This window comes from Capra hircus, chromosome 13, assembly GCF_001704415.2.
Source record: "Capra hircus breed San Clemente chromosome 13, ASM170441v1, whole genome shotgun sequence".
Classification (NCBI taxonomy): domain Eukaryota; kingdom Metazoa; phylum Chordata; class Mammalia; order Artiodactyla; family Bovidae; genus Capra; species Capra hircus.
Window position 1 is genome coordinate 18168930 of NC_030820.1, and position 16817 is coordinate 18185746.

Here is a 16817-nt window from a genome sequence, read left to right on the forward strand (position 1 = left end):
TGAAAGACCTCACGGCAGTGAGATCCTAGTCTTTTCCCTCTAAGATCACTCCTGCTGTCTCTGAAGTGTCACCTGAGTGCACTGTGATGTTTTCTCCATCGTGCACTTAAAGATGCTATTGCTGATGTCTGTAATGAATGTCATCATTTCTTCTAGCAGAATGAATCACAGTCATCATTCAAAACCCCTCTCAGATGCTGACTTTTGCTATGATTTCCAGCATCCTCTGCCTTCAGCTACCAGCACTAGTGAATGCCAGGGTACTTGCGGGACCTCACTCACAGCACCAGTCAGTTACCACTGTATCTGGTCTGTCTCCTTCTTCAGGCTGTGAGCCATTGAGAGACAGAGATTGTCTTTCTTACAGATCTGCTAGGTGGTAGGTGCCCAGTGAGTGAATGAGTGAATGACTGATGTAAGTCTGCAGGGCTTCCCTTCAAATTTCCTGGTAAAAATTTTCAAACAACTTCAACGACTTAGAATCCACATGGCATTTTCATGTTAGAAGTCATTCTAGAGATCAGCTCTGGCCTTAGGAAGCATAAAACCAGAGACATGGAATGCCACACCCAGAGCTCCATAGCATCAGAAGAAGGAAGAGACCAGAGGTCTCCAACGGACATCCGTTTATGGAAATAAATTTTCTTTATTCTGTTTTGTTCTACCAGGTTGAGACATTTTGGAAATTCAGACTTTTTCTGATGTAGCGAAGTATTAACATTAATGCATCTCGCCCTTAGATGGATGTCTAGAATGTCTTTTTTGTGTTTCCACTGGACAGGTAAATACCAGCTGTCCCCCACGGTGAACATGCCCCAGGATGACACTGTCATTATTGAGGATGACAGGTTGCCAGTGCTTCCGCCACATCTCTCTGACCAGTCATCTTCCAGCTCCCATGACGATGTCGGATTTGTGACGACAGACACTGGCACATGGGCCAAGGTTGGCATCAGCGACTCTGCAGACTGGTAAGAACACTCCAGGGCTGGAAAACATTGGGTAATTGCAATCACACTTGATTTTATGTTTAAATATTCTGTCATTGAGCTCAGTGAGATGGGTGTCTTTTATAGCTAAGTTCTGTTTTCATGATTTTAATACTCAAAATTATCACTCTGAACAAAAGATTTCCCTCAACCTCATAAACCTGCCCAATTGTGTTAGCCTTTCCAGGTCTATGGTGAGGAATTGAACCAAACCAACAAGAAAACTCTCACTAACTCCGAAATCCTACGCATTTATTAAGTTTCACTTTTAATTAATTTGTACTAAGTCGCTTCGGTCGTGTCCGACTCTGTGCAACCCAAGGAACCATAGGCCGCCAGGGTCCTCCATCCATGGGATTCTCCAGGCAAGAATACAGGAGTGGGTTGCCATGCCCTCCTCCAGGGGATCTTCTCAATGCAGGGACTGACCCTGTGTCTCTGTCTCCTGCATTGGCAGTCAACTTCTATACCACTAGCGCCTCCTGGGAAGCCGTTTAATTATTTTAGATCTGTGTTAATTTGATGAATTGTTTTTCTATTCAATAAATAAATTCTAAGCAAATCCCTAATGGTGACTGAGAATTTGTAACAGATAGATAACTTTGGCCAAATGAATAGTTGTTATGTTTTGGGAGTAGAGAAGAGGCTTTTACAGGTTTTCTTTTTAGAGTGTTGTGACTGTTCTAGTCTTTGTACTTCTTTGATCATTATTATTATTTTGGCCTCATGGTGCTGCATGTGGGATCTTAGTTCCTCGGCCGAGGATCAAACCTGCGCCTCCTGTATCCACTGGACCACCAGGGAAATCCCTGTACATGTCTAGCGTCATGATTTCTGGAGCAGTTGAATCCTATTTTTTCTCCTCTATCTCTTAAAATAGAAGAAAGTATTTGATATTATTGAGTCAGTGGGCGGCACAGAAATGAGGCTGTGCCTAGTAATTATATACATCAATTACATGCCTAGTAATTATATACATCAATAAGCGAAAGGACCATCCCTCCTAGGGATGACCATGGAAGGCTTTAGTGACAATTACCACAAACCATGTGAGGCATTGCACCCGAATTTTCTTACTGCCCTTTCTCTGGGGTCTTTTATGAATCTATCAGCAAAATGATCGTTCACTGTTGTGGCTTCGAGCTACACTCAAGTCCACGTGTAATAGCTTATCTTGGAATGAGTTTTTTGGTTCAGCATAGAGAAAGAGCTGCCGTGTAAAGGAGAAACCCCACCACTTGAAATCCTCAGATGCTGTCCCATGCGCTGCTGCATGGTGTATCTTTTTCTGAGTGTGAATGTGATGACAAAGTAAGGACTAGATATTTGCAATATTTGTTACCGGTACGAAAGCCTTCAAGTTGACACCGTGATGGGGAATTATGAAGGCAGCCGTAGGAATAGATCTGTTTGGGGCCTTAAGAAGCTCTGTATTGGTGAAAATGAGATGAATAACGAACAGGGCTGGAGTGTGGCATTAATGTCCCTAAGGGGATTCATAGAATGGTGAGGACTTGTATGATTTTGCTGTGGGGAATGTGCAGGAGTTGGAAAAGAATATGAATGAAGGGTTATCCAAACAAGAATGGCAGCTGTTCTGAATCACAGCAGAAAATGTAAGCTTTTCCAGCCTGACAATATCTCCCTAATCCTTGATGAAAATGTTATGAAAACAAAAGGGCAATAAGGCAGGATTAATAACTGGAATTTTAATAACTTTGGAGGGGGGGACCAGGATATGGTTACATTCTTTAAAGAATCAGCTGTCAGTCCTGCAGACTGTGTTGCTAAGTATGCTAGTGTATTGTTTCTTGAGTCTGAAATTAGTTTACTAGGTATATTGATAGGGCAGAATTAATTATGTTATGGTTTAAGAATTTTTAGTTATTTTAAGATGCTAATTAACTCACAAACTCATTTGACATATTCAATTGTGTATGTTTACAGTTCACTGTACAATTGTGGAAGGTTAAATATGTCAAATGGCTAAACTTTACATTTCTTCACTGACAGAATATACTTTTATTCAATCCATGAATTGATTTAGGAAACATAACAGACAATGTCTATAAGGTGAAAAAGGTAAAAACAGCATATTCTAATCTTAGTGACAATGTAATTTCAGAGGACAGAAAATTAGTTTAAAAAATATAGCAATATGTGGTTTTCAGTAACAACAATTTGCACACCTTTGGAAAACCATTAGCCAATAATTTCTATTAAAAATATATTGCAGATTTGCTCTGTCTGCAGATTTGATGCCTACTTGGAGTTCAGTTTTAGTGTAGTGCTCTAAATGTAAATTAATGTCATGCTTTTCCATCGCCTCCTATACAACCAAATTTTTTTTTGATGGACTATATTTGTACTCTTTAGTTTAAATATTTCTGAGGAAGATATACAGACGCACACAGAGACACATTTATACACACAGGTGTGGATGAACTTTGCTGAATGGCATGTCTCCTATTTTCAATAAATGTTTTTGTTTCTCTTTCCTCTTCACGCCAGCTCTTTGAGTCCAGACGTTGATCCAGTTCTTGCTTTTCAACGAGAAGGATTTGGACGTCAGAGTATGTCAGAAAAACGCACAAAGCAATTTTCAGATGCCAGTCAATTGGATTTCGTTAAAACGCGAAAATCAAAAAGCATGGATTTAGGTAGTGAGTACAATCTCCATGAATCTTTATCTAAATAAGGTTTTAGATGCTTTCAGATGAAAACTGATGGTCCCAAACACATGTCTGTTTACTGTGAGCAATAAAGAAAATAAATGTGAAATGAGGCAATTTGGCAAAAATTAGTTTTTCTCGAAGTTTGAGATAACTACATTTCTCCTAAGTGGCATGTTTACATCATGTGCAATATGTTAATATATATGTTTTCTGATGAGAAAAGAAACAAACACATGTGCGTATCATGATGTATCTCTATTTGAAAAAATGAAATGTTTTAACACTGTAGCTGTTTAAAACCAATTTCATTGGTCTTATGATTTGGTTGGTTGTGGGGATTCTTGAACTAGAAGAAAAAGTTTTGGAGAGAAACCATTATCTCAATCCATGTCTAGAGTTTGGTTACTTCATGATATTTTCCTTCCATCACTGCCCTTTAAGGTTTATTTAATGAAAACTCTTCTGTGTTGATAATTAAGGCCTTTAAATTGGAATCATAATTTGAGAGCATATTTATTGTAAAAAGTATTTGGAAGCAAATGAGAGAAGGAAAATAATCCTAGTTGTTCAATCACATACCAATCAGGTAGTGTCTCGTTTTCAATCCAAATCCACCGAAAACCAAAACAAACAAACAAACAAATTAATTAATTATATCCATGCACTGATTGAATGATTAGAAAACCCTTTCTTAATCAACTGTAACGTATTTACGCTGTTGTCTGGTGGCTGTTTTTACTTTGAGACTAAAAGTATTAATTTATCCCATGCATAAATGAAAATTGGGCAATGACTGGCCTGGCTGATGATGATATGCTAACATATCAGTAACACACGTGTCATGAACTGAGATGACTGGCATTGCATGGAGACACGGCTTTTCCCCCTTTTTTGATTATGTTTGCTTGATGTTTCGTATTATTTGCATGAAATATTATTTAAGAATTATCACCTAACTGGAAAGATCTGGGAATGGTTGAAGCATGTTGGGCTGTGGGACTAACTGGGCTAACCATTATACATTTACCTTTTAACAGTAGCTGACGAGACTAAACTCAGTACAGTGGATGACCAGAAAGCAGGTAAGAATGGACACTTAGCCTGTTGCCATAGAAACTGTGGTCCAAGGAGTTTATCGTAATTATAGAGCTGCCAATCATACGGCTGTAAACATAAATATTCCAGGCTGCCATGGATGTTTTCATTGAAGGAAATCAAATTGTACAAGGAAAGGAAAATTTTCTTCGAGCAGAAATGTATCAATGTAGTATATACTAAGTGGTAATATAATTTAGTACTTCAGAAATGCTAACACAGCCCAGATTCTGTTAATTATATTTGTGTAGGAATGTTTTGTCACGGTTAAGAAAAAATCAAAATCCTGAAAGCATGATCTTTTAGGGTTGATTCTTTAAGTTTCGAAGTCATCTATCTGATGCTTAGCTTAACATCCAAAAAAATGATTGTCAAAAGGTGATTTTGGTTAGGAAGATAACAGCACATATAAATATTTTCACTGAAGGACAGTGTCCAATATAGCTCTCATTAGTCACTCAGAAAACCTTAGTTCTTTTTCTAATGCAGGCTTTAGTTCCTTGTTACATAGCATTGAATTAGGCTATATATTGCGTCTTTATCTTAACTTTGTGAATGTGCTTGAAAAGCTTTTTGTTTTTGTTTTTAACTATTTAGGACTTGCTGCTAAAATGCTACCTAGATCCTTCTGTAGAAATAATGGATTATGTTGACCTGGGTTTTACATCATAGATTTTACTTTACATGTTATCTTATGACAGTAATCAGAGGAAAATCTTTATGTGTAATTAAAGTCATGTGCTTTGTACAGCTGAGCATTTTGATTTATTATTATAGGTTTGGAATAGAGTTTTAATTATTGTAGATCCAGTATGATGTTGTTATACCACTTAGCACTAATTAGCTTCAATTCACCTTTTTAACCTGCAATAGTAATTAGTTTTAGGCTTCTTGAAAAGTGTGTTTCTCATATACATATGTAAAGATAACTGTGGACATGCCTGGAGTTTTCACATTCTGTAAAGATAGATTGTGAAAACTGCATCCAATAAATCACTGGATTAACTGTAGTGCAAGGCAATTAACAATAGCCTCAGCCCTTATTAAGTAGTTATTTCTTTTATCAAACATAAAATTCATTGGAATTCTGGAGCAAGGCTAAAGAAAAACATTATTTGATAGTTTACATATGTAAATTAGTAATTAATTTTTGGGAGTTAATAGTATTCAGTGCTTTTCAAGAAGTAACCCTTGTCCAATTTAATGTTTATAAAAACCAAATTGAGCTGCTCAGGTTAAAGAACATGATTTTATATAACATGCCAGTAAAGTGAAAAAAATAGTTAATTTAACCAAATCACTGTTACTAACAGGAAAAGAACAATTTATTGTGATTAAGAAATAATAATAATATCCAGATGTCAACTGAAAACATTAATACCTTTTATGGTGAGTAGGCAGATTTTATCATCTAATTGAATCATCTGCTTTTGTAGTGTTTAAAATGTTAGTTAGATCCTAGATAAAAAGAGCATTTTGAAAATATTATGTGCAATCTGTTTTACTGAATTAAACTGGAAAAACTTAAGACCAAAATTATGACATAGAGGTAGAAGTATTTGCTGGTCTATTGATTTTAAATCTACAATGAATAAAATATCTCCACTGGATTCTTCCCATCCTCCAGTATTAGACAGTAAAGAGATTTTTTATTATTTTCCTTTTTTCACTTCACTTGAATTGCTAAGATTATCATGATTTTACAGTTTAGTCCAAAGGTTTTTAGTAGAGTCACAGTGGCATTTTAGTGTAGATTGTCTGTCTAGCCATAAGCCTTTCATAATGAAAATTGAATTCCATTTCCCTTTGCCCTTGCAAAAGACATCCTCTTCTTTTTTTCTGGCAAGAGAGGTATTAGTAGATAAGAGTAGAAAAAGAGACCTAAAGAAAATAGTATGATTATGATTTCCCCTTTTATTCTTGGATTTGGGAATCCTGTATGATAGTTCTAGAGTAAATTTATTTTCTACAGGAAAAGAGAGAATGGGAATAAGAGAATTGAGTTTTTTTTTTTTAAATTTTATTTATGTATTTATTTTTTTTAGTTTTTTATTTTTTAAATTTTAAAATCTTTAATTCTTACATGCGTTCCCAAACATGAACCCCCCTCCCGCCTCCCTCCCCATAACATCTCTCTGGGTCATCCCCATGCACCAGCCCCAAGCATGCTGTATCCTGCGTCGGACATAGACTGGCGATTCAATTCTTACATGATAGTATACATGTTAGAATGCCATTGTCCGAAATCATCCCACCCTCTCCCTCTCCCTCTGAGTCCAAAAGTCCGTTATACACATCTGTGTCTTTTTTCCTGTCTTGCATACAGGGTCGTCATTGCCATCTTCCTAAATTCCATATATATGTGTTAGTATACTGTATTGGTGTTTTTCTTTCTGGCTTACTTCACTCTGTATAATCGGCTCCAGTTTCATCCATCTCATCAGAACTGATTCAAATGTAGAGAATTGAGTTTCTAACAATTTAACCTTTGAATATAAAAATAAATGAAGCATCCTAATGACTTAATAGATTTACATTAAGAGCTTCAAAATATTGTTTAAAAATTAAAGACATTGATTGTGTGTGTGTGTAAATAAAACTAATCTTTTGCCTATACCTTGTATAGGGAAAGACATTTTCAACTTTTATGATAAGTTTATGATGTTATAAATCTCGCTGACCATCATTTAGCAGTCTTACTAATATATTAACGAACTATTTTGTTAAAGTGTCTTTGATGAATATATCACCTTACATGAATGAAATCTGTGTTTTAGATCAGGAGTCAGCAAGCTTTCTATAAAGAACCAGGGAGTAAATACTGTAGCTCTTTCAAACCAGGCAGCCTTTGGAACAATTGCTTAATTCTGATGTAAAGTGAAGGCAGCCATGGAGAAAATGGAAACAAATGGACCCATGGCTGTGTTCTAGTAAAAATTTCCAGATTTGACCCATAGTTTGCTGATCCCTGTTGTAGATACACAAATAATAGATGTTATGAAAACTTTCAACTATGTATAAATAGAGAGACTATAGTTTATTAATCTCTCTTATACCCAATACTCACCATATTTAATTATCAACATTTTACCAGAATGTTATACTGTGGTGTTCAGAATTAGACAAAAGAGTAGTTAGGTAAGCTTCCAATGATTCCTACAATATAATCTATTGCTTATTTTATTACAGTTTCACTATTTATTTCTTCCTAGATTTGCTTTGTGTTTATGTTTCTTCAGAAATACATATATACAGATATATACATATCAATACTTACATGTATGTAATATGTATATGTACATTTATTTGAATAATCATGCCATTTCTGAAATTAACTGTTAAAGTTTTTTTGGGGTGCTGATATTAAATCAAATCTCAGCTAACTTTTTATATATAAATTATGTTTTAATGCTAATCTTTACTGGGAGCATAGATACATACGTATCTTTATTGGAGAAATATACATAGATATGTGTGTATATATATATACACACACACACATAATTACACACACATACATACATATGTCCTTTATGCATCCAAGAAAACACCAAATGTTTGCCATATAAATGTTTATAGGACCTAAATGTAGCTAGTAAGTTATGAAAATTAATAGGCGTGATTTATTCAGGAAAAGATCTTCCCAATGCTAATTCTTGAAAATGTGAAAGTAAATGTCCCTGCCCAGAAATCATCTTTTTCCATTCTCTTTGATTCTTTAATCTCTTACTTTTTCTTTAGCTCTTTGGAACAAAATCATTTTCCTTCCTGTGACATGATTTTTATGGATATTTAAAACATGAACTTGTCAAACATTATAGTGCTATCAAGAGAAAAAGTAAGATTGATTATCCTGGCAAGAAATATTCCTTGTGCATTTTTCTCATGAAATAATCAAATATAGACAAACCTGCATGGGGAAAGTTAAATAAATCATCTTTTTCTCTCAAGCACTCTAATTTATGGAATATTTTTTCTTCATTAGAATCATCTGTCTGCCTGTCTGCCTATGTTACATTTTGAACAGACTTGTTCTAACTTAAAACTGCTACCCCATTGTGAAGATTATGTGAAAGTTGTCATGTAAATGAATTTTAAAAAGATAATTCTTGTTTTGACTCTCCCAATTTAATTTTTATTCTGTTTTATACTCTGAGCCATTGAACGACCATCTCAGAACTATTTGGTTTCTATGTGAAAACATATCAAGGTTGCTCCTTAATTAGTGATCCACATATGGGCTGATGGCCCCATGTAGAGATAAGATATCCAGTCTCGCCTCTCCTACCCCTTGCTCTTTTTTTTCCTTTGTACCTGTCTTTCTAAGAGTGTGAGTGAAGAACTAGTTCTGTAACCTGGATTGCCCAGCTGGTGGTTGCAGGTATTTCCGTCATCTTGAGGCTAAACTCATCTATTTGAGTGCCAGCTCAGGCAGTCATTGATGAAGTTGTTTTACCTGGTTAAAGAAATCCATTTCGATTGCCTTCTAAAGCTTGGTTACAATCTTAGTGTTGCTAGATCCTCAAGTCACCAAGCCACAATTTTAGTGCTCTGAATTCTCCTCTACTGAAAATGTCTTGGTAACTGTGATGTCTTCTTCCTTCTGTTCATTACCTGTTTCTCTCTGCTGACCTGGAGGCGTAAGTCCTCACATGCAGTTCTGGCATCTTTCCCTCTTTACTTCTCTCTCGCGACGGTCCTTCTGTAGTTTATTTCTATTCACATCTTGTATTGCTCTTCCCAGAGAACCACCGTTTTCCAGAGATAGGTTTCTACCTGGTGCTAGGGTGCCCTGTGGGCGACATGTGGTGTCCTGTGCTTTTCTCACTTGCTGAGTTGTCTGAACCTTTGCCATATGAGGACAACTTGATGAAACTTACTGAGATAAAAGTTGCACTTCCATTGTAAATAATTGTAAACTGCTAAAAAAAATGTTTTAAGCTAAGTCACAAAGTGTACTTGGTTGCTTCCCTTAGCCATTTTATCATCCTGCCTTGCAGAATGATTTTCTGGGTTATTCTGGTTTTTTAGATTATTAACATAACTTGAAGCAAATAATTTGACAAAGATTTTATCTGTTGAGCTAAAAATGAAAACTAATAGCTTAAAATGTCTCCTAATGAGAATAGAGAAAATAGACCAAATTTAATACACATTTGGGAAAAGTTAAAATTAGTTACTGTCACTTTACTTTTTATATCTTGCTACCCACGTTCCAGAAGTAGACACTGAACAAATAATTTGTCCCTGATATTTTCTACAATTCACAGATATTCAGCCATGTAATTTTCACCACTCATTCTAACATTTTGTTTTTGCCGACTTCCAAGGTTCCCCCAGCAGAGATGTGGGGCCTTCCCTGGGTCTGAAGAAGTCGAGCTCTTTAGAGAGTCTGCAGACAGCGGTTGCCGAGGTGACTTTGAATGGGGACATTCCTTTCCATCGCCCTAGGCCACGGATAATCCGAGGAAGGGGCTGCAATGAGAGCTTCAGAGCTGCCATTGACAAGTCCTATGATAAACCTGCAGTGGATGATGATGACGAAGGCATGGAGACGTGTAAGTGTACGACGTCTGAAGGAATAGCCATGGCGAGGATCTCTATAGTGAAGCATTTTCATAATACGAAGATGTTATTTACCATTTTACTCTTATTTTCTCACAAATGCACAGTTGGTTTTTCTAAAGGCAACATATCATGTGATATTGCAAGAGACTAAATGCAGAGCAGATAGAAGAATCTTTTCAACTAGATATTAAAGAGATTTTCCATTCTTCTCAATAATTGTTTTTGGAAAATACAGGTTTCTTTCTTTCTTTCTTTTTTTTTTAATGTGATTTCTGCTAATATGAAATCTATAATTTTTTATAAAATAATTTTTATTTTTAAACTTTCTCAGTTTAAAACTGAGAAAGTTTTAGTTCAGTAAATATTGATAGATACAATCCACAGAAAAATTTTGAGTCCTTAATAAATTTTAGGAGTATAAAGTTATCCTGAGACCAAAATATTTAAAAACCACTGCTGTACAGTATATCTGTAATATATCTCAAATGAATATGTGTAATCATCTGTGATTTTGATAACATACTTTTGTTTTGTTTTTATGAATTACTCTTTCCTTGAACTAGGCTAGCAAAATATATTTATGTATATGTATTTCCAAATTGCCAAACATTTTAAGCCAAGATTATTGACAGTTAAAGGTTACTGAGAATGAGCAATGTGTTTTCCATAGTATTGATATATTGAGAAAAAAGTAACGTTTATAAATACATAAAATGTATGCTTCAGGGACTTGTTGAAGTTAAACACTTATAAATGAGTATAAAAATACCCATTCAGTTTAAACATAAGAAGGAAACTCAGAATTGTATTTATTTAGAAGAGAATGGACTTGAGTTCTACTAGAAAACACTGTTGATTAGCTTATATTGTTCGTAACTGCTGATTCATATTCTAGATTTTTAACTTAAAGTAACTCTACCCAGCTAACCATCGTAAGAAACACTGTTGGGAAAAGAAAGAAGAAAGAAAGAAAGGATAAAGAAAAGCAGGAGACACCCCTACCCAAAATTAAAGCAGAGATCATTTAGGTGGATTGTAAACGATGACAGTTTAACTTTTGGGGGACCACTTCCATCACACATGCCTAAGGAAGATTGTGGTGGGAAAGGAGAGTTTCAAATGGAAATCACATTCTGAGGAGATATAAAGCAAAATTATATAATCTTTGCCTGTCACATATAATGTGTTTGGGAAGATGAATATTTCTGCTACAATGTAACATGCAAAGCAAAACTTAGTAGAGGAGCGCTGCATTCCCCCGCAGCCCCCACCTAATTCTTAGTTTAAATCTGGACAGCTTTTTACTCCATCCAGCCAGTGATTTCAAATATATGCAGCCCATTCTTGCCAGATGAAGACCATATTTCCTATTTTTGCTGCCAAGCTTGGTCTCTAAGCTCCTGAGTCATATAAGCTTCCAACCCTCTCGGGTTTTTCCTGGCGTCTCAGGGGCTCCTTGCCAGTCTCACCCAGTGTTACTTGTGTTGCCTTTCTAGGGTGGGGACCCTCTATCACTTAGAGATCTTGCCTTTGTCCTGGGTGCACATTTAATAAGGGAGCCAGTGCTCTGGCACCTCAGTATTTTTTGTTGTTGTTGTTGTTGTTTCTTTTAACAAATACAGTTTTGTTCCTGAGCTTTTTTCTTGTCCTAGTTCACATGTTATTTAAATTCCTTCATAGAATGCAATTTTCTCACATATACCACATATTTAAAATGCAGCAGGGGATGGAATAGCGATCAGTACCAGGCATGTTCTTAATTCTGTAGCCTCTAGAGCTTCCCACCATGTGAACGTCTAAATTTGTCCCTGACATAAACTTAGCTTCCGGTTTTAACTGGAAATAACCGATTTAAGTATTTCATATTAAAACTTTTGTACTCAACTATCATCAAGACAAAACCAGGTAAGTAGATGAACTAAAATGTGTGACCCGGAGGGGAAGTTCTAGGTAAGAACTGGGAGACACACCCTGACATGTGCACCTGCAACCACAAAGCGCTGGGTTTCCACAGAGTCCTGACTTGATGGTGTTTTCTCCCAGACCAGTCTGGTGAACTCTGGATATGGCCAGAGAAAGGCCACTGTTGTATATTTCAAACGTCTGCAGTGCGGCTTGTCAAAACTATATGACTGAAGTGATCTGAGCACTGGCCTGGAGTCCCTCCACATTCTTCTTACCCACTTGGAATTTGGGTCAAGTTGCTTAAGATTCTTCTTTAATTCCTTCCTTTGTGAAACTGAAGCTTTGGATGCCAAGGCCATTAATGCTCAGATTGTCTCAGTGTCTAGTGAGGAGGCTCGGCTCGGTGGTTTGCGGGAGTGGGGAAATTCGTGGGAGGCTGAGCGAGTGGTCTCTATCAAGGCCACCAGATCCCCCTGCACCCGCTGTCACTGCGACAGTCTTGGGGATTTATTTATTCCCATGAGGCTTGTGGGATCTTAGTTCCCCAGCAAGAATTGCACCCGGGCCCTTGGCAGTGAAAACACCAAGTCCTCATCACTGGACCACCAGGGACCTCCTAGTTGTGGGGTTTTTAAATCACTCTTCATACTTTGTGATTCTTTGTCAATTGTAAGTTTAAAAAAGGGAAGTTCACAGTTTGCCAGAGAAAGCTGGAAAAGCTCTGGTTCCGTTTCTGAGTTGCTTTCCAGTTTTAACTTTCCACGACTCTGTGTCCTCCTTCACTTACCCACTGACCTCAGTCCTGCCTTCCTGCTTCACTCACCGTCCATAAAATCCACGAGGAAAGATGCCACCACGTCTTATTCCTGCATAACCAGGCTCAGAGCTCGGCCAAGTGTCAGAGTCAGTGACTGTTTGTTGCATCAGTGAATGGGCTCCTGCTTGACTAGCGCCACTGCGTGTGTGAGAGACACACACCCAGACGCAGCGCGCGTCGGCAGCAGGGCATGGGGTGGCATTGACGTTTCACTCCTCCCGCTTGTGTCCGACCCTGGAGCTGGGCGTCCGAGACCTCCGCGCCTCAGCAAACCCTTTGGGCTTCTCTAAGAAAATATCTGTCAAGGCTGGTGTTACTGCTGGTGGTTATGGGACTGTTGCCTTTCCTTATGGCTAGGTGCAGGTGTGAGAAAGGAGTCTGGCTCCCTCCTCTAGTTGCCTAAACCCCACCCTTTGCAGAGCGGATTCTGGAGGCGCGTTCTGCGGACTCTCTCTCTCTCTGCATTCGTGTCTGTGCTCATGCCCTCGCTGTACAGCCCTACCCTGCATCCTTACTGTGTGGGCGCTGTCCCTGGCCGCATGTCTGAGCGCTGCTGGCCTCGTGCTTTGAGGGACCCTGTGGCTGAGGTCCCTTCTTGTATGGAGGTGGGCCTCGGGGGCCAGTTATGGCCGCCACGTCACTGTTGTGCAGCGCACTGATGGAGGACCCTGTCCGAGCCGACGGTCTCTGTTAGACGGCCGTCCTGTGGGGATGCCAATTGTGCACCCTGGAAGCACGGGTTGGGGGGCGGGGGCGGGCATAACCTGTCCCGCTCAGCCTATGTCGGTCCCATGCAGCCGTTTCCCTCTCGACAGGCGGAAGTCACACACGTGGAGGGCGAGGTTGGATGTTCTTGCCAGCCGGGTCAAGCTCCTCCCCGGTGACGCTCTTTCAGGCGTGGAGCAGGCTTGCCTCTTCTCAGCAGTGCTGCAATCGTGGCATGCACACAACAATGGGGGCCAAGAGACCCGGGCGGGATCCATGTGGTATCTGGTATCTGTCATCTTCTGTAACACTTATGTGCTTCCTGTGGAGATGGCAGAAGTCGGCGTTTTTGTCTCTCGTTTAATCCATCTGGCCTCTCCACGTTGTCTGTGTCTGTCTGGATCAAGATGGAGCTTTGTATTCTGGGACCCATTATCTCTGAGGCCCTACCTGTGTTTGACAGGTCAGGGCATCTACAATCTGCTCCCTCTTCTATGCAAATCATACTTCCCGCCTGGCTCTCAGCGAGCGGCTCCTACAGCCCCCGTCATAAATCAGCTTCTGTTGAAACCAAGAACATGGATGCTACATAACACTGACTTGTTTCACTTTTGAAAATATAGAATACAACCCCCACCCCCATTTTACCCTCTATTAAAAGTCGTCAAGTCGTCAGCCTTGCTATCAATTCAGCAACAGCTTTTTGTCGAGGTCGAGGAGGTGATACACAACAAAACCGAAGACTGTGCTGTTCATTGTACTCTTGATTTTAAGATCTATCCAGTTTACAATTTTAAATGTGAGAACGGTATTCCTTGAAAACATAGAGACAGATTGCATTTAAGGAGCTTGCCTGCTTTCTTATAGTACTCTTAACAGGAGATAAAGGGGAAAAAAAAACATTGCTCTAAAGTATGCATAACTTAGGTTAGCAGTATGAGATCTGAAGAAACTGAATTTATGTTAGGAAGTTAGCTAATCTGAGAGCTTCAAGATTAATTTTCATTTATTTTGTTAGCTTCAAAATAGCAGATTACATGAGTATCTCAGATTTTTCTACTCTTAGCATGCTCTACATTCCTAGCTATCTTTTGTCACTACTTATTTGAGCAAAAATTATGTAAATTAGGTAGATATCTTAAGAATCTCCATCAGATTACCATAAATCTATAGTGGAAGAATTCAATGTATGGTTTTCAGAGTCGAAGTACTTTGTAAAGGATTTACCATTTGGTTAATCTATCTTTTTGGATAATTGGATGTTGATCTATTAAAAATATTTATTCTGAAGTGCCAGGAATAAGGATAACCTGTCTAATCCTCTTATGACAATTTGTATACTTGAGTATCACTTGCAGTTTAAGAAAAGGAGCTTTGGAGAATTTTAGGACATTTCTGAATGCGATAGAAGTATAACCATGTGACACAGCCAAAGCTGTCAATTCCTTATATTTCTTTTTTTAGGTGAAAAGTAAGTTAAGCTAAAAGTATGACGAAAAGTCACATCTGAAGTGTTTGAATTATAGCTTTCTCATTTGAAGCATTTTCTGATAAGAAAAAAAGTATGTAAATATTTGACTAAGATAGTACTTAGGAATTAAATCAGAATGCATGCCTTGTGATTTGCAGTCCTGCGAATTTTCTACAATATTAAACAAACTTCCTAATGGGAAAATCTGTTACATTAAAACTGCAAGGAAGTATTTATGAGTCTTGGGATCTAAAACCTGATATTTAGGCTGTAAGTTCCAGAGAGGCTAAGGGTACTTCAACCCACTGGGCAAACCAACTCTTGGGAAGCAGTGTGGTTAATGGTTAAGGGCCATTGTGATGCCCAGGTTGCCATGCAGCAAAGCATGGGGCACCACTCAGCCCGCATGGGAGAGGGGAGGGAGGGGAAGCTTCTCACAAGAGGTATGAGTTGAGATGAGCAATCCTGCTTGAGTGGTCCTCATCAGGGTGTGTCGGGAGCTTAGGGAAGGGGGACCATCTCTGGACCACCATTATCCTATCGAGGTAGAGCGTGGTGAGGAGTGAGATGTAAGACATATGCAGAGAACAGCTTGCAGACAGCCTTGTTTAAATAATTTTTGTTCATACTAAGGACCTTAAAGAGCATTTGAAGAATTTCAAGTGAAAGAATATGAGTGTTGGGGCTGTAGAATCGAGGGTGGGTTATTGGGGGTGGGCTGGTAAATAGCAGTGTTAGTGGCAAGATTGGTTCTAGACAGTAATGCAGTAGTCCAGGTGAGTAATGATGCTTGGCAAAGCCAGAAGAAAGGGAAAAACTGCATTTACATGCTTAGCATCTCACACATATAGACGGATGATAGCGATGAGGTTTTTCTCACTAGTACCTCCAGGCACAGAAATTTAGAATTATCATCTCACTGCATAATCCCTCCATTACCAAATTGTCTTAATTTTTCTGCATGAAATCTCATAATTTCACTCCTTCTACCCAATCTAGCCCCAATTCTCATTATTTAATATCTGAAGTTGATATTAGGATCTCATAACTGGTCTGACTGTCTCTCCATTTGCTGAGTAAGCTCTGGAGTCACACTTTCCTCCCAGTCCTTCAAGCTCCCATGTGCGTTCTCATCCAGACCATGTGCCGTCCCTGAGGTTTGTCTTCTCCCTGCCCTGACTGTCCCCTACCCTCTCCTGTACGTGGGACTGTTGTCTTCCTTCTTCAAGACACTTTCCCCTGACCTAGCTAGTTTCCCCTTAACTTTCTAGCGCACTGAGTATGGACGTTCCCCGACTTAACAGTGGTTCAGTTTAGGATTTTTTGACTTTACAGGGGTTTGAAAGTGACGTGCTTTTAATAGAAATTGTACATCTAACTTTGAACTTGCGTCTTTTCCCGGCTGGTGATAATGCAGATCTTCTCTGGAGATGATGGGCAGTGGCAGCAGTCTCAGCTCCCAGTCAGCTATGTGATCACAAAGGAAACAGCCCAAAACCATTCTGGTTTTCACTTTCAGTACTGTAGTTACTAAATTACATGAGGCATTTGACACTTTGTTATAACTTAGGCCCTGTGTTAGATGACTGAGC

General features: G+C 38.6%; 1 protein-coding gene across 21 annotated transcripts in view; it reads left to right on the top strand.

Annotated features, from left to right (window-relative positions):
* The window catches only part of PARD3 (par-3 family cell polarity regulator), a 573907-nt gene that overhangs the window by 364998 nt on the left and 192092 nt on the right, over positions 1-16817 (top strand). For 9 of the 21 annotated variants that reach the window (XM_018057066.1, XM_018057053.1, XM_018057068.1 and 6 more), the window contains 4 exons: positions 782-971; positions 3501-3652; positions 4702-4746; positions 10090-10317. In XM_018057066.1, coding sequence (XP_017912555.1) covers positions 782-971; positions 3501-3652; positions 4702-4746; positions 10090-10317 — 615 coding nt within the window. The remainder of the gene's footprint in view (positions 1-781; positions 972-3500; positions 3653-4701; positions 4747-10089; positions 10318-16817) is intronic. The other 12 variants (XM_018057067.1, XM_018057059.1, XM_018057062.1 and 9 more) reach the window with 3 other exon arrangements.